This window comes from Acomys russatus, chromosome 16 (assembly GCF_903995435.1).
Source record: "Acomys russatus chromosome 16, mAcoRus1.1, whole genome shotgun sequence".
Lineage (NCBI taxonomy): Eukaryota > Metazoa > Chordata > Mammalia > Rodentia > Muridae > Acomys > Acomys russatus.
In genome coordinates this window covers 10,405,235-10,424,352 of record NC_067152.1, presented here as the reverse complement: position 1 = coordinate 10,424,352, position 19,118 = coordinate 10,405,235, and the positions used below count along the sequence as shown (strand labels likewise).

Below are 19,118 nucleotides of genomic sequence, written 5' to 3'. Positions count from 1 at the left end.
GAAGGGAGCAGCTACCCCCGCTGGTTTCTGCTTCAAGCTCCTGCCGGAGTGTCTGCGGTGGCTCCCTTGGTGATTGGCGGTGGCCTGTAAACTACCATAAGACTTGCCCTCCCCAAGCGCTGTTGCCAGGGTGTTTATTCACAGCAACAAGGAAGTGCGCTAGAACTCCTTCCTTTGGCTGTCAGGTTACAGAAATAATGAAGAACTGGAATTTCCCCAGGCATCTGAGGCAGCCGGGAGAGGAATCTGAGGGTTGGTGCTGCCAGAGGAGGAATTTTTGTCCCCCTGAAAAGACTTCATACAGTTCTGAGAACTTGTCAGGCCATGCTGCAGGTCAGACAGGAGCCAGTGATGGACCAGGGATGGGCCAGGTCACACGCTGACCAGGCTTGCTTAGCTACCAATGCCTGTTGCCCGAACCTCAAATCTAAACCATGCGTCAGTACCCCCAAAGAAGGACTTGGAAAGGGGTTGTCACTGGTCTCTTTATCTGACCTTTTCCCAGGGTGGCCTTTTCTCTTTTCTCTACTTTTCACTATGACCTGCCTCTTAAAAACAAAACAAAACAAAACAAAACAAAAATTCTGACAACAGATGTTCTTCCCACCGACCTCCACTTTTCCTCCCCTCTCCCCCAGATCTCCTCCTCCTCCTGCCCTTCAGAAAAGGGCAGGTCTCCCGGGAATATCCACCAAACACAGCATAAAAAGATGCAGTAATCTAGGCACAGACCTATTAAGGTGGGTGAGACAACCGTAGGAGGAAAAGGTCCTAAGAGCAGGTGAAAGAGTCAGAGACACCCCCACTCCCATTGTTAGGGGTCCCACAAAGACACCAAGTTAACAACCACATCGTATATGCAGAGGACCTAGTGCAGACCCATGCAAGCTCCATAATTGTCACTTGAGTCTCTATGAGCCCCTGTGAGCCATGCTTAGTCAAATGAGTTGCCTCTTTAGTGGGTACCTTGAGAGCTTGTTGGGGTGGCCAGCACCCAAACTTTGACCTTTAAAAAAAATCTCTAGTTCCTTGAGGTCAACTGAAGCCACCATGAAGGGCAGATATAGTTCATTGAAACCTTAATAGGAACTATGTGGTATTTCTGGACAGTGGGCCAGAGAAGGAGCCTGGGAAAACAGCAACCGCTAGAGAATAGAGGGGAACCACAGAAAAGAGACAGGCCAACCGGGGGGAACCCCAAATTCTTGGCACAGCTTCAGTTGGCTTGAACCACACAAACTCTGGTTAGGGTAAAAGCGTTCCGCAGCTAAAGAACTAAACTGAGATCTGAATTGCTGTCCTTGATGGTTTGCAGTTCGAACGTAAGCTTGTGGTCTGGTCAAAGTAGCCTTTTGTAAGTGGAATTCACATCTGCACAAGAGAAACTCGACCTAATGTGGGCTTTTCTCTAAACCAGAAAACCTACTGAGAAGCATTAGCTTAAAGCCACATTTCAACTTACAACTCTCAGGTCACACTCCATCACTGAGGGAAGTCGGGCAGCCGCTGGGGACAAACGTGATGCAGAGGCCATGGAGGAGTACTGCATACTACCTTGCTTTTCATGACTTGCACAGCCTGCTCCCCCCCCCCCCCTCTCATCCACAGGCCAAGAAGAATCTCCCCCAGATGGAGCTGGCTGTGATGATGCACTCCTTTAACCCCAGCCCTCAGGAGGCAGAGGCAGGAATATTTCTGTGAGTTCAAGGCCAGCCTGGTCTACATAGCAAGCTCCAGGACAGCCAGTGTGTCTCATAGAGAAACCCTGTCTCTATGGCTCATATGGTCCTCAATGGCTCCCAACCACCTGCAACTCCCAGATGTGCATATGTCTGTGTACCTCATGCATGCCAGGTGCCTGCGGAAGCCAGAAGAGGGTACTGGGTCCCCTGGGAATGAAGTAAGCTGTTATGTGAGGCCCAGATAGGAAGGGCTGCAGGGATGTCCCAGACTAATGAGCCATGTCCTTTCTCAAAGGGAGGCTCTGGCTACCAGAAAGCCAGGAGACAGACTCACAGACATGCTTATCATAGGAAGGATAGCTCAACAAGAACCTCTGGACACATACATAAGCCCCCATATGCCTGGACATGGGCCAGAAAGGCTAACATGAATGTCCTTCCATGCCCTCAAAACACCATGGAAATAAGCACACACACACATACACACACACACATACACACACACACATACACACACACACACACACACACATCCAATTGAGTCAGCTCTTCAGCACCAGCCCTTTCATTATATCCCCCCAAATCATTGTAAGAAATATAGTTTGTATCTTTTTCACTGAATCTCTGTGTAAGCTTGCACTTTCTTGCCTGTCATTTGCTGTTGTCACCATTGTCATTGTTACCCTGTGACCATGGATGGGGAGGCCCACAAAGGAAGGCAAGTGCCAGCTAAGGTACTTCCACTGTACCTTCTCCCTAGCCTGCTGCTCTTCTCCCTGCTGTGGCTGCTGTGACAGGACTGGCTGGAGGGCCACCTGCCTCTTCTGTGTCTCACTGCTCTATTATACCCCCCTCCCCGTTCCTGTCAGCCTCCTTTCAAAAGGAGGCTTTCCCCTCCAGGCAAGTTCCAGAATGCCCTCAGGTTTGCCTGAGTTTTGCCTGTGGATGCCTCGCAACAGCAGGGACATGCTTGTGAAAAATCTTTAATCATCCAAGCCCCCTCTGCACCTCCTTTCCCTCTTCTAGCCTGTGGTTCTTCCTGTCACCTTCTGTCCCTATTTCTCACCTAGCAGCCCTGTCCCTGCCCAGAGGGCAGTCGGAAACTGAAACTGACATCGGGCTGCTGACTCAGCAGCTGCACCAACTAAGCCAGGGTGCATGCCTGTGACATAGGGAAAATAATACTGCCTGCTGTTAAACGTGCGGATTGAAAGGGAAGTGCTCAGATGTTGCATTACCTAGTACAGGGGAGAGTAGGTGAGGTCTGGGGTGAGGGGCTGGATCGGGGAGGAGCCACTGTGTGTCGCATCACCTCAGAATGCCTCTGCTGAGAGCAGCTGGCTCTCTCATGGAAGCTCCGTGGGAATTCTCCTACTGGTATTACAGAAGCTACAGAGCCCAAGTGCATTTGTCTATTAAACACTTACTGTGTGCCAAGTGTCACATAAAATGACCATTTCTTTTCCCGGGCACCAAGGAAGAACAAGCCCATTTTACAGATGAAAGACTGTCTAGCAGGAATGCAGTACTTTCTTGAGTTTTGGAAGCTTCAAAAGCCGAGACCAGAATCAGAGCCAAGGTTCCTGCAACTCTGGTTTTTCTTTTTTCTTTTGTTTTTGTTTTTTTCCAAGACAGGGTTTCTCTGTTTAGCCTTGGCTGTCCTGGACTTGCTTTGTAGACCAGGCTGCCCTCGAACTCGCAGCAATCTGCCTGCCTCTGCCTCCCGAGTGATGGAGTTAAAGGCCTGTGCCACCACGCCCAGCCTTCATGCAGCTCTGGGAACTGTTCCCTCCACTATGCAGTCAGAGAAAGTTATGCCCCCTCCCTCCCATCCTGACTCTTCTCTTTGAGGGGAAGGCACAGAGCTAGGTCATCTTATTTTAAGCATGGTTCTAAAAGCCCACTTCCCTGATGCAGTGAAGGCTGAGGTGAGGGGTGGAGTGAGAGAGCTGGGATATGGAGGAACCCTGCATGAGTCAAGTCACCTCAGAGAGCCTTTACTGAGAGGATCCAGGTCACTCTGGCCAGAGGATTCCGTGAGCTCCGAAGCCTGAGTAAAGCTGCAAGTTGAAGTTCTTTCTTCCTTTAACACTTCTTAAAGCCATCAGACATTCAAACACTCACATGGTATGAAGCTTTTTGTGTTTGTTTGTTTGTTTGTTTGTTTGGGGAGCTTGGAGGGGAGAGGAGGTGTTCTCTTTTTTATTGCTGGTTTTGGGGACAGGCTCTTCAGTGTGAGGCTCAAGCTAGCCTCAGCTCATGATCCTCCCACCCAGCCCACAGGTTTGCACCAACAGTTTCAGATGATGGAAGCTCTAAAGGAACAAAACGCTATATAAGGGAAGGGAATCTCCTACCCATGGCCCGCGCTACCTACCCAGGAAGGTAACCTTTGCTAGATTTTTTAGCCAACTCCAGAAGGCAGTCCATGCGTTTCTAATGAGAGATGATTTGGTCCCTCTCTCCTCCTCTCCCTCCCCTCTCATTTTCAGTTTGTGCATGTGCATGCATGCATGTTTGTGTGTGCGTGTGCATGGGTACATGTGTGCTCGCATGTACATAGAGGCCAAAAATCAACCCTAGGTGTCTTTCTTCAGATACTGTCCACCTTGGTTTTGTTTGTTTGTTTGTTTTTGTTTTTTGGGTTTTTTGTTTTTTTGCTTTGTTTGGGGGGGGTTGTTTTGTTTGTTTGTTTTTGCTTTTTGTTTTTTGTTTTGTTTTTGTTTTGTTTGGGAGGGGGGCTTTTTTTTGGTGTGTGTGTGGTTTTGTTGTTTGTGTGTTTGTTTGAGGCAAAGTCTTTTTGTCAGCCTGGAGCTTGTGGGCTAGCCTAGGCTGACTGGGCAGAAAGCCTCAAGGACCAGCTCATCTTTGCCTCCCCAGCGCATGTACAGATTCATTCCAACTCACACACAGCTATTCGATGTGGGTTCTGGGACCTGAGCTCAAGTATTCTTGCCTCCACGGCAAGTGCTTCACCCTTAAACTTACAGCGTCCTACAGACCACTCTGTGTCTGTATGTGGGCTCTGTCATACCACCATATGGGAGTGCCAGAGTTATTCCATTAGCCCAATTAAGCTCCCCCCATCCCACTCTTCATTAACACAAGCCATGACATCCTGTAAAGAGTAAGTTGAAGGCATGTGAATAAACTGTGAGATGAATCCCTGAAAGTAGGATTTCTAGAGCTTACTAATATGGTCTTTCCAAGTTTTTAGCAGATTGTGCCAAATTCCACACAAGTTGTAGCAATCAATGTACAGCTCACCACCAATGACAGGCTGCCAAGGGAATGCTTTACCTAGGAAAACAAGATGATTAGCTGGACAAAATTAGCTAAGTAGGGCCAGGCAGGCTTGGGCTGGGCCAAGAAACCCATCGGAGAACTAGTGAAGATGACCCAGGGCCATCAGTAGGATGTTCACCACAATCTAACTGCCCATTTCACAGAGGGGAGAACTGAGGTTCAGAGAAGTGAACAGCCTTACTCAAGGTCAAGGGCTGGAGTCCTGCAAGTCCAAAAAGAATTCCTCTAAGAAACTATGCTCACTCCCCACCCCACCCCACCCCCTCAAATAGTGGCCTTCTGCTGTTCTGGGACAGGCAGCTGTGGGGAGCTTCACAAGCCTCAGAAGGAGGCTGCCTTTGCTGCAGGAGCAGTCTGTCTCAGGGCAAGACCATTGGTGTGTGTGAACAGGTGTTTTCTCATCAGAAAGCTAATCATAGCAAGCCCTAGCTGCACAGCATGACTGTCATGCTGGGACCCGTGGTAATGCTGAGCCATTTCAGATGTAAGACAGCCCTCTGGTTTTCTCCCGCCCAGGCTGTGGTTGATTGCTAATTGTGATAGAGTCCAGCTGCAATTATTCCAGAACACTGACATGTTGAAATGCTGCCTAATGGCTCTTGTAGAACCTCCCCTACCACACCATAAGAGCAGCCAGGTGCAGTGATACAAGTCTTTAATCCCAGCACTCAGGAGGCAGAGGCAGGTAGATCTCTGCGAGTTTGAGACTAGCCTGGCCTACAGACCAAGCTCCAGGGCAGCCAAGGCTACACTGAGAGGGTGTACCTTTAATTTTTTAATAAAATACAAATAGCCCTCAGGAATCCCTCTGTGCCAGGAGCTTCCCTCTATTGCTTTGCCCAGTGCATTGCACTGTGTCTAGCAAACTCTACTTTTGCCTCCTCCTGTCTTGGTGAGTTCATTCACAGCTACTTTATCAGGCCTGTCCATGGCAGCTCCTATGTTGACTTGGCTACAACTTGGAGAACCCAGCTCCTTCCTATTATGAGTTGAAATAGTTCGAGACACCCCCCCCCCAACACACACACACAAGGTTCAGAGTTCAAAATCATTGAGGCCATTCTAATCCACAAGAAGCCAAGGCCCATCCCACACCTGCATCCTTACCCAGCTGCTGCCCCCAGCCCACCTGAGGCCCCTGGAGCCTTGCTCATCCACTTCTCTGAGGCGGTAGGATCAGAAGCACTTCGCGAACCCTCTCCAGGGTGACGGTTGGGTGGTGGGCAGTGAGTGTGTCAAAAGTCAGCAACACAGGAACCGCACTCTGGGGATGTGGGTAACCATGGTGACTCAGTTCCTCCTTTGGGCACTTGGAAAGTGACTCCACAGCATTGCTTAAGGGGAGACAAGAGATTCTTCCCATTTTATGGGTGAGGAAACTGAGGCACACGTTGTCTACTGTGTGCCAAATCTTAGGTTCGTTCTTCACTTCCCTGGGATAAGCAACCTTCTGGTGGTACGAGACGGTCATCTCTTACCGTCCCGTACCTGGAATGAAGTGGCTTCGTCTCCAACCGCGTGCTTTTACGCAGCCCCTCCGAGTGCACAGATGCATGTCTATAGGCTCCTTTCCCTATGCCCTCACCTCTGGCTTAGCTCTGCTGATGAATCCCTTATGAAGAAACCCTCGGATCTTCCACTGGAGGCCTGGGGTGCTGTTACCCCTAGGCAAAGTTGCCCTGCGTCGTATAAGAAAACAAACTGAGGTTTTGGTTCCTGCCTTGAGTTCCTGCCCTAAATTCCCTTCGTGGTGGTTTGTAAGCTGTCAGATGAAATAAACTATCTCCTCCCCAACTCGCTTTGGTTGTGGTGTTTATCACGGCAACAGAGAGCAAACTCGCTGTATCTAAGGGCTTAGCTTGTTTTGTAGAACATGCTGGGCGCTCAATAAAAGAATACAGCTTGGCTAAGCAAGCAGATGAATAGATGGTGGCAAGCAGATGGATACAGGGGTGATGAGTGAGTGGAGTATTGGTAAGTTTATCTGTCTAGTTTTCCTACCCAGCATGCATGCTTCGGTCTCACCCTCACCCTGACACCCTTCCGTAGAACCATCCCTCATCCCAAGGTACTTGTTCTCAGTGGTCCTACACATCAGATGGCTTCTCCCGGCAAGCAGGTGACAAAGCTGGGAGGTCACACCTCCTCTCTTAGACTCGGGAGTCCTCAGAGGGCATCCAGTTAAACAACAGCACCGTGACAGCTGGTCCTCTTCTGAGCCGGCTTCTCCCATGTTCTGACCTTTCTGTGAGCTGTGGCACATCGCCCCCAATGCCTCACCTTCCTGACTGAGTCAGCAAAGGCTGCTTTAACATCAGCAGTGCCTGTCAGCGGACAGGAGATGCAGAGATGAAAGGACCAATGGGTGGAGGCTGGGATGAGTGACAGGATGGCACAGTGTGTAAATGAAGGGACACAGAACTGCCTAAGGAAGGAGCTCATGAGCCAAGTGGGAGAGTGAGTCCCAGGCCCCAGAAAGACCTTTCAGCCTTACCCACAGGAGGAGCACCATGGGCCTATTTTAGGGAAAACGAGAATCCATTTCCAAATCTCTTCAATGTACTAGAAATCACCTACTATTTTATCTTTTAAATGAGAAGGAAAGGGCCTCGAGGCATAACGATTACACCTCTACTTCCCTCTTGAAGAAACTGAGAGTCACAAGAGGTTTGCTAAAATCTCACAGCTTCTCACAGCTAGGTTTAGCCCTCGACTGGGACTAGGATCTATGCCCAATTCATCCGGGTCCTTTGCCCTCTTCATAACCAAGAGCTGGCTTTAGAAGGAATGACTAAGATGCAGAATTTCCACTCTTCACCCTGACAAAATTCCCCAGGGGACTTCCCTACCCACCCTGGCATTCTTAACATTAAGGACCTAGGGAGATTTTGAAGGTAGAGGGGCTCTGCAGGCTGAGGGGCTGAGGGGTGGGCAGTGGAGGAAGGGCAGGCAGCATAGAAAGACAAGGCATCAGAGACCCCCATCTCTGAGACTGGATGAAAGTACTAAGGAACCAAGGGACTCTTTGGGGCCAGATCAAAAAAGGGACAGAACCCAGAAACTTTGATCACTTCCTTTATAAGCCTGTCTGTCAAAATCCTCTCAAAGGAGTCTGTGCGCTGGCCTGTGGGGGTGCCAGGAAGGAAGAAGAGTCATGGTTGGCGGAGTATCCCGGGCTGGTTTGAGTTGTGACTGGTATCTTCCTATGTAGAACAATCTCTCAAGGGTCTGCCTGACACTGGGGGCTGATGGGACATCACTGTCAGCTTTACCACATCTCACCCTATGCCTCCAAAGTCTTGACTGCGATGAACTCTTTTTTTGTTTTTGTTGTTGTTGTTTTGTTTGTTTGTTTTTCTTTTTGTTTTGTTTATTTTGGTTTTTCAAGACAAGGTTTCTCTGTGTGTCCTTGGTTGTCCTGGACTCTCTTTGTAGACCAGGCTGGCCTCAAACTCACAGAGATCTGCCTGTCTCTGCCTCCCTAGTGCTGGGATTAAAGGCGTGTGCCACCATGCCCAGCTGCGATGAACTCTTTATTGGTAAGGAAAGGAATGCTGGAGCTTGGGAATTTGGGGTGCTGTCTTCTAAGTATCTACTTAGAGCCAGAAATAGGTCACTTCCTGATCACCTCCATTTGGTCATCTTGGGTGTCCTAGAACTGGGTGTACCCAGCCCAGAAGAGATTTAAAGATCTGTTCAAAGGCACAGAGACTACAGGGGAGAAACTGCAGAACCGAGGAGCCATGCTCTGTCAATAAGTTTTCCTAAAAAGTAAGGAGAAAAAAATTCATGAGGGATATAAAACAAAACAAAAATACCAAAAGAAACAAACAAACAAGCAAAAAATAATCCTCAAGCCCATATGAAGAAGAAAATAAAAATGCATTCCTCTCATGAAAGATGGGGGGGGTCTAAAGTTATCTGTGAACAAGCAATTGTAAAACGCATGCTTCCTCCTGAGCCTCTCTCCCATAACCACTTTGTGGGGGCTCCCTGGTGACCCAAGCACAATTCTCATCAACAAACACACCACATGCGGTCTCCAGCTGCAGAAAGCAAATGGGTGTGCTCAGCCACTGTCCTGTGTGGTGAAGGTGAGAGGAGCTGGCGGAGGCTGGGCTGCAAGTCTCTAGGCCGAATGTGGTTGGAACGTTTATGAGAGCAGCATCAGAGACAAGAGTTGTGGCTCTAATGCCAGCACCCCTCGAGTGCCTTGTCCAACAGGCCCTCCGCTTCCAATTAAGAAGCATGCTCAATTTGCATATGGGAAACGCTAAAGGCATGGAAGGAAATGCCTTTACTTTTGGCTTTTCCTGGGAGCCCAGATGCCTAGAGACTGTGGACTTTCCCCGCATCGGACCCTTTGACAGGAGTAGCCAGAAGAGCCAGAGCTGACCCACACAGTCATGGGGAAACCCCGTGTCTGACTAAAACACTGGAATCCGTGTGAAACGGGGTTTCGGTTTCTTTGGCTGCAACTGGCTTCTTAACAGCATAGAGTGACTGGGCTGGGAGCCAGCTCAGCTTAGGAAAAAGAGTCAATGAGAGAAGGAAAACAAAACAATGACGAAGCCAGGACAAGATAGGGAAACGGGTAGCACGAGGCTGACTGGATGTGAGGCTTAGGTAAACATGCACCACAGGCATGAGGGTTGATGAGAGCTGGTGGGCGGAAACTCAGAAGCCCACTGAACCTGCCAGGCTTGTGGGCTCTCTATACACAAAATGACAAGTGTGCCTATCCAGTTCTCGAAAAATTAGTCAAAAAATTTCACAGCTTTCATCATATCTTCACTGGCTTGATTAACGCACTCGGATTCTATGCAGGGTCTGATTTACAGAGGACGCAACTTAGGACAGAGGGAAATGAGCAAGTTGCCCAAGTCACTAGCAAGCAGCAGAGATCAGACTGGGAAAACTGCCACTGCGTGACCTCACGATTATGTGCAATCTTAAGAAGCAAGGAGTAGAGCCGGCTCGGTGGAACACACCTGTAATCCCAGCACTCGGGAGGCAGAGGCAGGCAGACAGATCTTGGTGAATTCGAGGCCAGCATGGGCTCACAGCAGGACAGCCAAGGATACACAGAGAAACCCTGTCTCGAAAAACCAAAAAGGAGGAGGAGGAAGAGGAAGAGGAGGAAGAGCAACAGCAGCAAATAAATCTGCCATTATAAGAGGAGGGGCAGGGAGGCAGGGGCATGGAGAGATGCTGGCCCAAGGGTACACAAAGCTGCACCAGTCCAGGATGGAAAAATCTGCAAATCTAAAACACAACATGGGGACTGCAGTTAGTCACACTGTGTCTGATACCGGAAATCTGCTGAGAGATTTCAGATGCTCACACCACATAAATACAAAGTGGAGGCTATATAAGGAAACAAGCGTCTCCTGTACATCTGTACATCTGTCTGCTGTAAACATGTCACTATGCCAAAACTTCATGATATACTGTAAATATATATTGTTTTATTTTTTTAAAAAAAAATAAAAATAAGCTGGATGTAGTGGCACATGCCTGTAATCCCAGCACTCTGGAGGTGAGGCAGAGGCAGGCAGATCACCGTGAGTTCAAGGCCAGCCTGGTCTACAAAGCAAGTCCAGGACAGCCAAGGCTACACAGAGAAACCCTGTCTCAAAAAACAAAACAAAACAAAAATAGAAAATAAATAATAGATCCAGATTTTCTTTTTGTTGTTGTTGTTAGTTTTTTTGTTCGTTTGTTTGTTTTGTTTTTGTTTTGTTTTGTTTTGTTTTTTGGTTTGGTTTGGTTTTTTCAAGACAGGGTTTCTCTGTGTATCCTTGGCTGTTCTGGACTCTCTTTGTAGGCCAGGCTGGCCTCGAACTCACATCGATCCACCTGCCTATGCCTCCCGAGTGCTGGGGTTCAAAGCATGCACCACCACACCCAGCCAGATTTTCCACTCTAGGGAGCCCACATACTTAGTCAATATGCCCTCTTTCAGCCTCCAAGAGCACTGAGCACACATGATACACATACTGGCGAGCAGGTGCACACACATATACATAAACAAAAATAAATGAATAAATAAAATTGTGAAGGATGCTATGCTCACAGAGTTAAGAGACTCTGTGGTCTGTAAAGCCAGCACCACAGAGAATGAGGAAATAAGTTTAAGACCAACATGGGTCACAGGGTGAGCCTTGTCCCAACACAGAAGGCAAGAGGCCAGGCCAGTGAAACAGTGGCACACCATTAAGGAGCATTTATTTACTTGTGTGTCTGTCTATCTTCTCCCACTTTATCCCAAAGCCTTAACAAGAGTTAGCTCGTTTTTTCTAGAAACATGAAGTGATCCCTAATTCAGTGAAGTCTACCATTGCAAGTTGTAGGCATAAGCTATGAACTCAACTGCTCTAAACTTGAACCGACTGCCTTAAAGACTCCAACTCAGGATCCTTCCAAGTGTTGAGATGTGATAGTACACATTTGTAAATCCTGGTATCCAAGGACCCAGGCAGAAGGATTGCTACAAGTGCAAGCCCAGCCTGGTCCATATAAAAAGTTCAGTCCAACCATGGTTACACAGAAAGAACCTGTCTGCCTGAAAAAGAAAGATGAAACAAGCAGTGTGTTTAGTATGTGATTACTCTTTCCAATGTCCAGTTTTGTTTAAATGTTTATCTCTTACTCAGAAACCAGTTTCATCCCCTATCCCCTGGCCAAAACTGTCAGTAATTCTGAATTGATGACGTAAGTAATCCTTTGGGATGGAGGCTCCCATCTCTAACCCTGTGGTCTGAGGAGTCCCTATCCTTTAATATCCAGCTATATTTAATAGATGGGGACCAATATGAGACGCACAACAGCTGGCTTCCGGTCCCAATCCTTTCATCCATCTACAATGTGCTCTTAGCAAGTTACTCCTCTCTGGGCCTCAGTTTCTCCCTCTGCAGCAGAGGGACGGGACTCCACTGTCATGCCTGGACAGGACACAGGGATAATTTGCTGATGCCCCTTACAGTTTCCGTCTTCCATAGCCTGTGTGCACAAGGCTGCAGAGATGAATTGGCAGGTGAGTGGGATGATTTCACAGTGATATCACAGTCATGATGAAAACAAGGAGCACTCCCTAGAGGAGTCACCCAGGCCTCCCCAGGGTCCAGCTCAGATGCACTGCCCTATCACAGAGTGGGCGCTCCCACCTCCTTCAGAGTCTATATGTCTAAAGGACCCCCCTCAATAAATCCTCTCATAACCAGGTGTGGTGGCGCACACCTTTAATCCCAGCACTTGGGAGGCAGAGGCAGGTGGATTGCTGTGAGTTCGAGGCCAGCCTGGTCTACAAAGCGAGTCCAGGACAGCGAAGGCTACGCAGAGAAACCCTGTCTCGAAAAACCAAAAAACAACAAAATAAATAAATCCTCTAATAAATATCACTGTTGACTCAGACTATGCCCTATTTTAGCTAAGTTGATCATGTAAAACAATAGTTCTACAAGCTGTGCCTTTCCCTAAGAGACTCCTTTTTACGGGCTTTTGACTACATTTTGAGTGCAAACGTAGAGATGGCATGACTCTGCACCTTGGTGGGCACACAAGCACTACCATCTGTCTGGCACCAGCATGGGCACAGATGGCAAGTAACTTATTCCTAAAGGTATACATGGCTGACAGCCCATAAATTTATCAAAGAAAACTGGAACAATATGAGCACATAAGTGTGTCTTAAAGACAAACAAACAGAGCCAAGAACTTACTAAACATCAGACTGAAGAAAGAGTACGACACTCTCACCTGGACCCCATAAAGAGAACACTTGACATCACAGTGGTAATAGCCTCCACCAGCTTGTCATCTGGCCACATTGTGTGTGTGTGTGTGTGTGTGTGTGTGTGTGTGTGTGTGTGTGTGTGTGTGTGTAAGGACTGACAGGCAGAGAATTCCAGCCTGTCCTAGAAACCTGAGCTCAAATCCGTTTACCATCTGCTAGTTTGTCCACCTGGACCTACCATCCATTTGCTTGCCCACTGTCCATCTGGCCCCAGTCCTCCCTTTCCCCTCTGCAGCATCCATGTTCTTACTGTATCCCTGAGTCTTGCAGATTCTGCAGCATCTGCTTGCCCTCCAGTAGATTGCAACAGTTGTTTATCTTTATTCCCACACAGAGACTCTTTTGAAGCCCTCAGCCCTAGGTAGGTAGGTAGATAGATAGATAGATAGACAGACAGACAGATAGATAAGTGATACACATATGATATATAATAGATGGACAGACAGGACCCAGTTCTTTTATTCCTATCTTAATTACTAGTACCTCTCAGATCACACATCACACATAAACATGTCTACATCTATTTGACTATCAAGGGGATCAGGATTACTCGGCCAATTGCTGTCAGCAAATCCACCATACCTTGTTAACTTGTTATCCATAAAGTCTGATGACACATGTGCTCTCTGTTTCTGAGATAGTGTGTTCATGGCATACACCCGTCCAAGGAGAAAACGAGAAGACGAAAATCAAATCTGGGCTAGAATTTAAGAAGTTACCAAGTGAAAATCAATGGCTTGATGATAACTTAACTGACCCCCCCCACACTTGCCTAAAGGCAGCAGGTCCCTGCTACCTGGGGCGTGCTTGCTTGGGAAGGCAGATCTGAGGATGCTGAGGAGGAAGATATCCCCTCCCACTACTGTGCTTGGCCAGAGAGGGAGCTGATAAGTCATCTGGACCGGAGGGCAGTGAGAGGCAGAGTCATACTTGCAAAGATGATTTCAGTTTTCTTTTCCATTTTGTCTATTTTCATTTGTGACAGCAGCCAGTGTTTGGTGTCTGCTGTGGAAACTCCCCCAGTGGGGGGGGGGGGAGGGAGGGGCGCTGCTGACGCTGCTGCTGCCCTGACTCCCTATAAAAGGTCGGGCTGAGCTGCAGAGCATCCCTGCTGAGGATCCTGAGACAACGCATCTGTCTCCCACAGCCTCTGCCTCGGGTACCATGAAGATCTCCGTAGCTGCCCTTGCTGTCATCGTCACTGCTGCCGCCATCTGCACTCCGGCATCTGCCTCCCCGTGTAAGTTCAGAGCTCTCACCACCTCAGCCCACTCTGCCTAGATGCCCACCCCATCCTGCCACCCCAGACCTTCCCCAGTTTTCAGTCATAGCATGTATGCTGCCCCAACCCCATTATGTACTTTCTTATGTGTCATCGATACAGCTATCCTGTCACCCCTGTTAGATCTCTAAGCCATATTACGGTAGGACCCCATGGTGAACTTTTTTTGTGTCTTCTAAGACTTTACTATGAACTCTACAGGCACGCCTCAAGTGAGGACTGGTGCTGGCCATACCAAGCTGACTTTGAAGTGACTTACTCATATCTGTCACCAGCACGGTTTCTAAGAAATGTGTAATACTGTTTAAAGTGTCTGAGGTTTGATAGTCTCCCATTTCATAGATAGAAAAGAAATGGGGCTGGCAAAAACAAAAAACAAAAAACGAAGTGAACCAAGTGCCTGCTATGGGTCGGGTACCATGCACGCTCCTTTACATGTGCCATTCAATTTAATGCAACTGGTCTTTCAGTGGTTGTTCTTGGCTTACAGTGGGAAACTGAGGCCCAAGGACACAGAGATCCATGTGTAAGCGTGCACACTGCTAGAGTGTGTGAAAACTGGTATTCCAACAAGCCCCATATGGCTGGGAAGATAAGCACCACAGCTCTGCTATGGGAGACAACTGTGCCACTCAGTAGCATCTTGAATTAACCGACCACTAAGTTTCTCTGTTCAGAGCCCTTCGCTGCAGGCCAGCCAGGTCCCAGAATGCTATGTGCACTTTCAGGCCCCACTTAAGAGCCTCACTAAGTTAGGGAGCCTCAGATTGGATGCTTCCCGGAACATATCCTGAACCTCAGAGAAACCAAGCTTTGAACCTACTAGGGGAACTGAAAGAACAAGGCTAGAGGCAGGTGAAGAGCTGAGGAGAAAGATACCAACCTGGGGTTATGGTACAGAGGACAAAGTACAGGCTTGCCTCACAGACCATATATGGTTTGGACAGATCCTTCCAGGCTTCTGTAGAAATCTCTACTGTGGCAGCTGTGTCCTCTGAGCCTCCATTTCTGCCGAGGTAGACAACACACAGTGCTTCCAAGATGAGCCCTGTAAAGGGCCCAGCAGTGCCCGGTGTAACTGGCAGTGCATAATAGGGTCTCCTTCGTCTCTTCCTTCTCCCAGATGGCTCGGACACCACACCGTGCTGCTTTGCCTACCACTCCCGTGTGCTGCCTCGTGACCACGTCAAGGAGTATTTCTACACCAGCAGCAAGTGTTCCAACCTTGCAGTCGTGTGAGTCTCAGGCCCTTGGGCTCCTCTTTGGGGAGCCCCTCCCACACCCTGACTACAGCCCTGCCATTATCCTTCCTCCAGGAAAGAGGTGCCTCCTCTCCCTTGCGCAGTCACCCTCTAGGCTCCTCTAATAGCCCTGGCTCCTCATCTCCAGCTTAGAGTCTAGCCCCCGCCCCCACGCCCGCACCTTAGAGCAGCGCTTCCCAACTTGTGGGTCCAACTCCTTTTGCAAATCTCTATCTCCAAAAATATTTACATTACAATTTACAATAGTAACAACATTGTAGTTGCAAAGTAGCAATAACAATATAATTGTATCGCTGGGGGGTCACCACAACGTGACAAATTGTATGGGTCACAGCATTAGAAAGGTCTCATTAGGACCTTAGCGTACACTGACAGATACGGTTCCTAGGGCACCAACTTTTGCTGGTTCAGCTTTTATTTGAGCACAGGCTGAAAGATCATCCACTCGGTCACCCCTCTCCAGTTAAGAGTCCAAAGCTTCTGTATTTCACGCCCAACCCAGCTCAGCTAATTCTCTGAGGAACTAGGGAGGATGGGTCAAGGTCAGGGCCCTAATTTCAACCAAGTAAATGAAATCTAAAAAACCTATCTATTTAAGACGTTATAATGAGATTCGGCTTTAAGTGTGCATGTGTATAGACTTGGGAAACTATAATAATTCCCACCACACAGGGGTGCTTAGTGGCATGTCATTCTATGTGCATGGTCTCCATCTCACACATAGCCATGGCCAGTTTGCACAATCCTCTCCACGTAATTAATGAGAATTGAGACTCCGTGGCTCTTGCTGACTTACTCAAAGCTGCACAGTCAGTGAGGGATGGGGGTCTGTCTCTGGGGTTCCCTCTTCCTGTTATGAAACAAAGTCAAGGCCGGGTGCAGTGGTGCACACCTGTAATCCCAGCACTCAGGAAGGCAGAGGCAGGCAGATCTCTGTGAGTTTAAGGCCAGCCTGGTCCAGGACAGCCAAGGCTACCCAGAGAAACCCTGTCTCATAAAACTAACTAAATAAATAAATAAAAGTCATTAGTGACAACAGGCTTAAGAGGTTTAAGAAGATAATAATTTACAGAATGAAAACAGAGAGCCGGACAGATGGCTCAGAGGTCAAGTGCACTTGTTGCTCTTGCGGGGGATCCAGGTTCAATTGCCGGCACCCACGTGATGGCTCAAAATTATCTGCAGTTCCAGTTCCAGAGCATCTGATACCCTCTTCTGACCTCCTCAGGTGCCAGGCACACATATGGTGCACAAACACACATGCAGCTGGCTATGCATACACAATAATCTACAAACGAAAAAGAAGAAAGCAGGGTAATCATGAAGTTGCCAATAAAAAGTTCAAGAGTTTTAGCCCAAAGATTTCTGTAACCCTGGCAAAGACGGACTTGGGTCCTGGGGAATAGCTGAAAGTGGAACATTAATATTTAGCATTACTAAGTTTAGCTCTAGAAGAGTACTTGAGCACATATCATGAGCGGGCAGAGATGAATAAAATTACCACCCTTGGCTCTGGAGAGTTTATCTAGTAAGAGAATGACTAGAGCGCTCTAGAAAATGTTACCAAAGGAGAGGAGGGGCCATGTTTAGCTCCAGGGGTGAGAGGGCAATTCAGTGGTGATCACTGTAAGAGATGCTATTTGTGGAGCAATTAGGAGTAGAGAAAAGTGCGAGAACACGCTCACAGGCTTCTATTTCAGTTTGTAAAGACACTTGTAGGAAAGCAGAGAGCTTTCCTTGAGTGTCAGAAAACTGAAGAAAAACAGAGCTGGCGAGAGTAAAACGGCCTGGAACAGGAAAAGCCAAGGAAGAAGGGGTCTGGACAAGAGGCTGTCGAAGTCACCCATGTGTGTCATGTTGCTGGCTGAGTGGTACCTAGAGGCAAGGAGAAACAAGAGTTGGGAGCTTTGAGAGTGAGTCAGGCAGGATCAAAAAGGATAGAAGAGACACAGATGATGCTGAGAGGGATGCAGGTCTGGAGTGCAAACCAAGCAAAGGTCCAGCGAGATTCACAGAGGTGCCAGATGGAGTGGAAGCAAAGGGCTGAGGAGAGAGTCCAGAGACTGTCAGTATAAGGACGCTGGGCCACATTGTCTTGGCCATCCCTGGCTCCGAAGCTGGTCTGCTGTGTTAGAATCCTAGTTATGTCATCTGGTAAACTAGGGTCCCTCGGCCTCCCTGAAGTAGTTCCAAAAGAGGGTGATTAAGGCCCTTCTTTCACTAGGTCACAGAGAGAATAATAAGTATTTAGACAGTCTTCTGGCACATAATGGGTATAAAGAAGTATCAGCCTATTATTATCATTATTTAAATGTGTGTGTGCACACGCGTGTTTGTGTGCGTGTGTATGCGTGCATGTGTGCTCACAAGCATGTTATGAATGAGTGCAATTCAATTAATGTTCACCAGGCATCAACTATATGGAGGCCTGGGGCCAGAGCCTAGAAAGACAAGAACTCAAATGGGTCAGTGACTCTGAGGACACCTGCTCTTAAGAGACAGGTGGAAAGGGAAGCCAGATGAGCAGAGGGCCCCAAAAATGGAGGAAGGAAGGGAAGGCTTAGGAAGGGGGAACTTGTCCTTTGGTGTCACATACTATATAAAGGAGGGGGAAATGAAGGCCGGAGCAACCTTGATAGCTGGAGCTGGTATCCTGACTCCCTGGCGACATGCGGAGAGTGCCGAGAAGAGCGACTAGCCGGCCTGAGGGTTCCCTCTTAGTTTCTTCAACTCAGGTTCTGATGTAAATACAATCAATACTCAACTTCTGTAAATTCATCACTGAGAATAAGGCCTGGAGCAAAGAAAGGGGCCAAGAGGAGGCCAGAGCTTGGCCTGCTCAGTGCTGCTTCCAGATCTGTGTGTGTGTCTGTAGTGAATTAACACGAATGAAATTCGGCCTTTGTCTCGGTGCCTTTAGTTCCAAAGGAGAAGAAATGTCTTCTGAAAGGAAGAAACAGCACAGAGCTACAAAAATGCCCTACCCAACTCTCAGCCATTTCCCTTCGCGCTTCTCAGTCCCCTCACACCAAAAGCTGCCCCAGTGTTCATTTTTTTTTTTCTCTCTCTCTTCTACAGCTTTGTCACTCGAAGGAACCGTCAAGTGTGTGCCAACCCAGAGAAGAAGTGGGTTCGGAAATACATCAACTATTTGGAGATGAAGTAGAGTAAAGGGTCCCTTGATACCGACCCTGTATAGGTTACCTGTCGCTGCCTGCCCTAGTGCTAACCAGCTTGGGGACGTCGCTCAGCAACCCCCACACGCGCTCATTCCTGGGGTGCCCTAGATGCTGTCATTCCATAGAGATTGTACCAGAGGCCTCTCCTAAAGCCCGGGGGTGTCCTGAGGCCCTGCCATGCCAACAGGAAGTCTTCAGACTCCGAGCTTCAGGCTCCTCAACCAGGCCATGGTTTTGGGAGCAATAAAGAAGGCTATGTGTCTCTCAAGGAAAGAAGGAAAATGGAAATCCCATATGCAAATGTTCATATCTCAGGCCCTCACAGGCTCTGCACGCCTAAGCCAAGAAATCGATGTTTCATTAAAATTTCTGATGCAAGGACAAAGCTGGCTCCTGGTTCGACTTCTTCCTAAGAAGCACCCCTTCCCCGCGAGTATCAAACATGCAGATACCAGGCACACTGCTGGCGTCAACACCGGATTTAGGAGGTACGGCCTGTGCCGTTAGCAGGGCTGGGAGCAGACGCCCTCTGAAAACTGAGCATAGACAGGCAAAGCTGGTAAGGTAGCTAGAGACTTGTCTACTAAGGCTGGAGTCTAAGCATCGTGATGC

The 19,118-nt window shown here is 48.3% G+C and overlaps 1 protein-coding gene across 1 annotated transcript in view; it reads left to right on the top strand.

Annotated features, from left to right (window-relative positions):
* Nucleotides 1-18,743, top strand: part of Ccl5 (C-C motif chemokine ligand 5) — a 31,797-nt gene extending 13,054 nt beyond the window's left edge. Inside the window, exons 3-6 of the mRNA XM_051158710.1 lie at nt 13,931-14,023; nt 14,246-14,277; nt 15,161-15,300; nt 18,406-18,743. Of these exons, the coding sequence (XP_051014667.1) occupies nt 13,931-14,023; nt 14,246-14,277; nt 15,161-15,300; nt 18,406-18,493 (353 nt within the window). The 3' untranslated portion in view covers nt 18,494-18,743. The remainder of the gene's footprint in view (nt 1-13,930; nt 14,024-14,245; nt 14,278-15,160; nt 15,301-18,405) is intronic.
* The last annotated feature ends 375 nt before the right edge of the window (nt 18,744-19,118 follow it).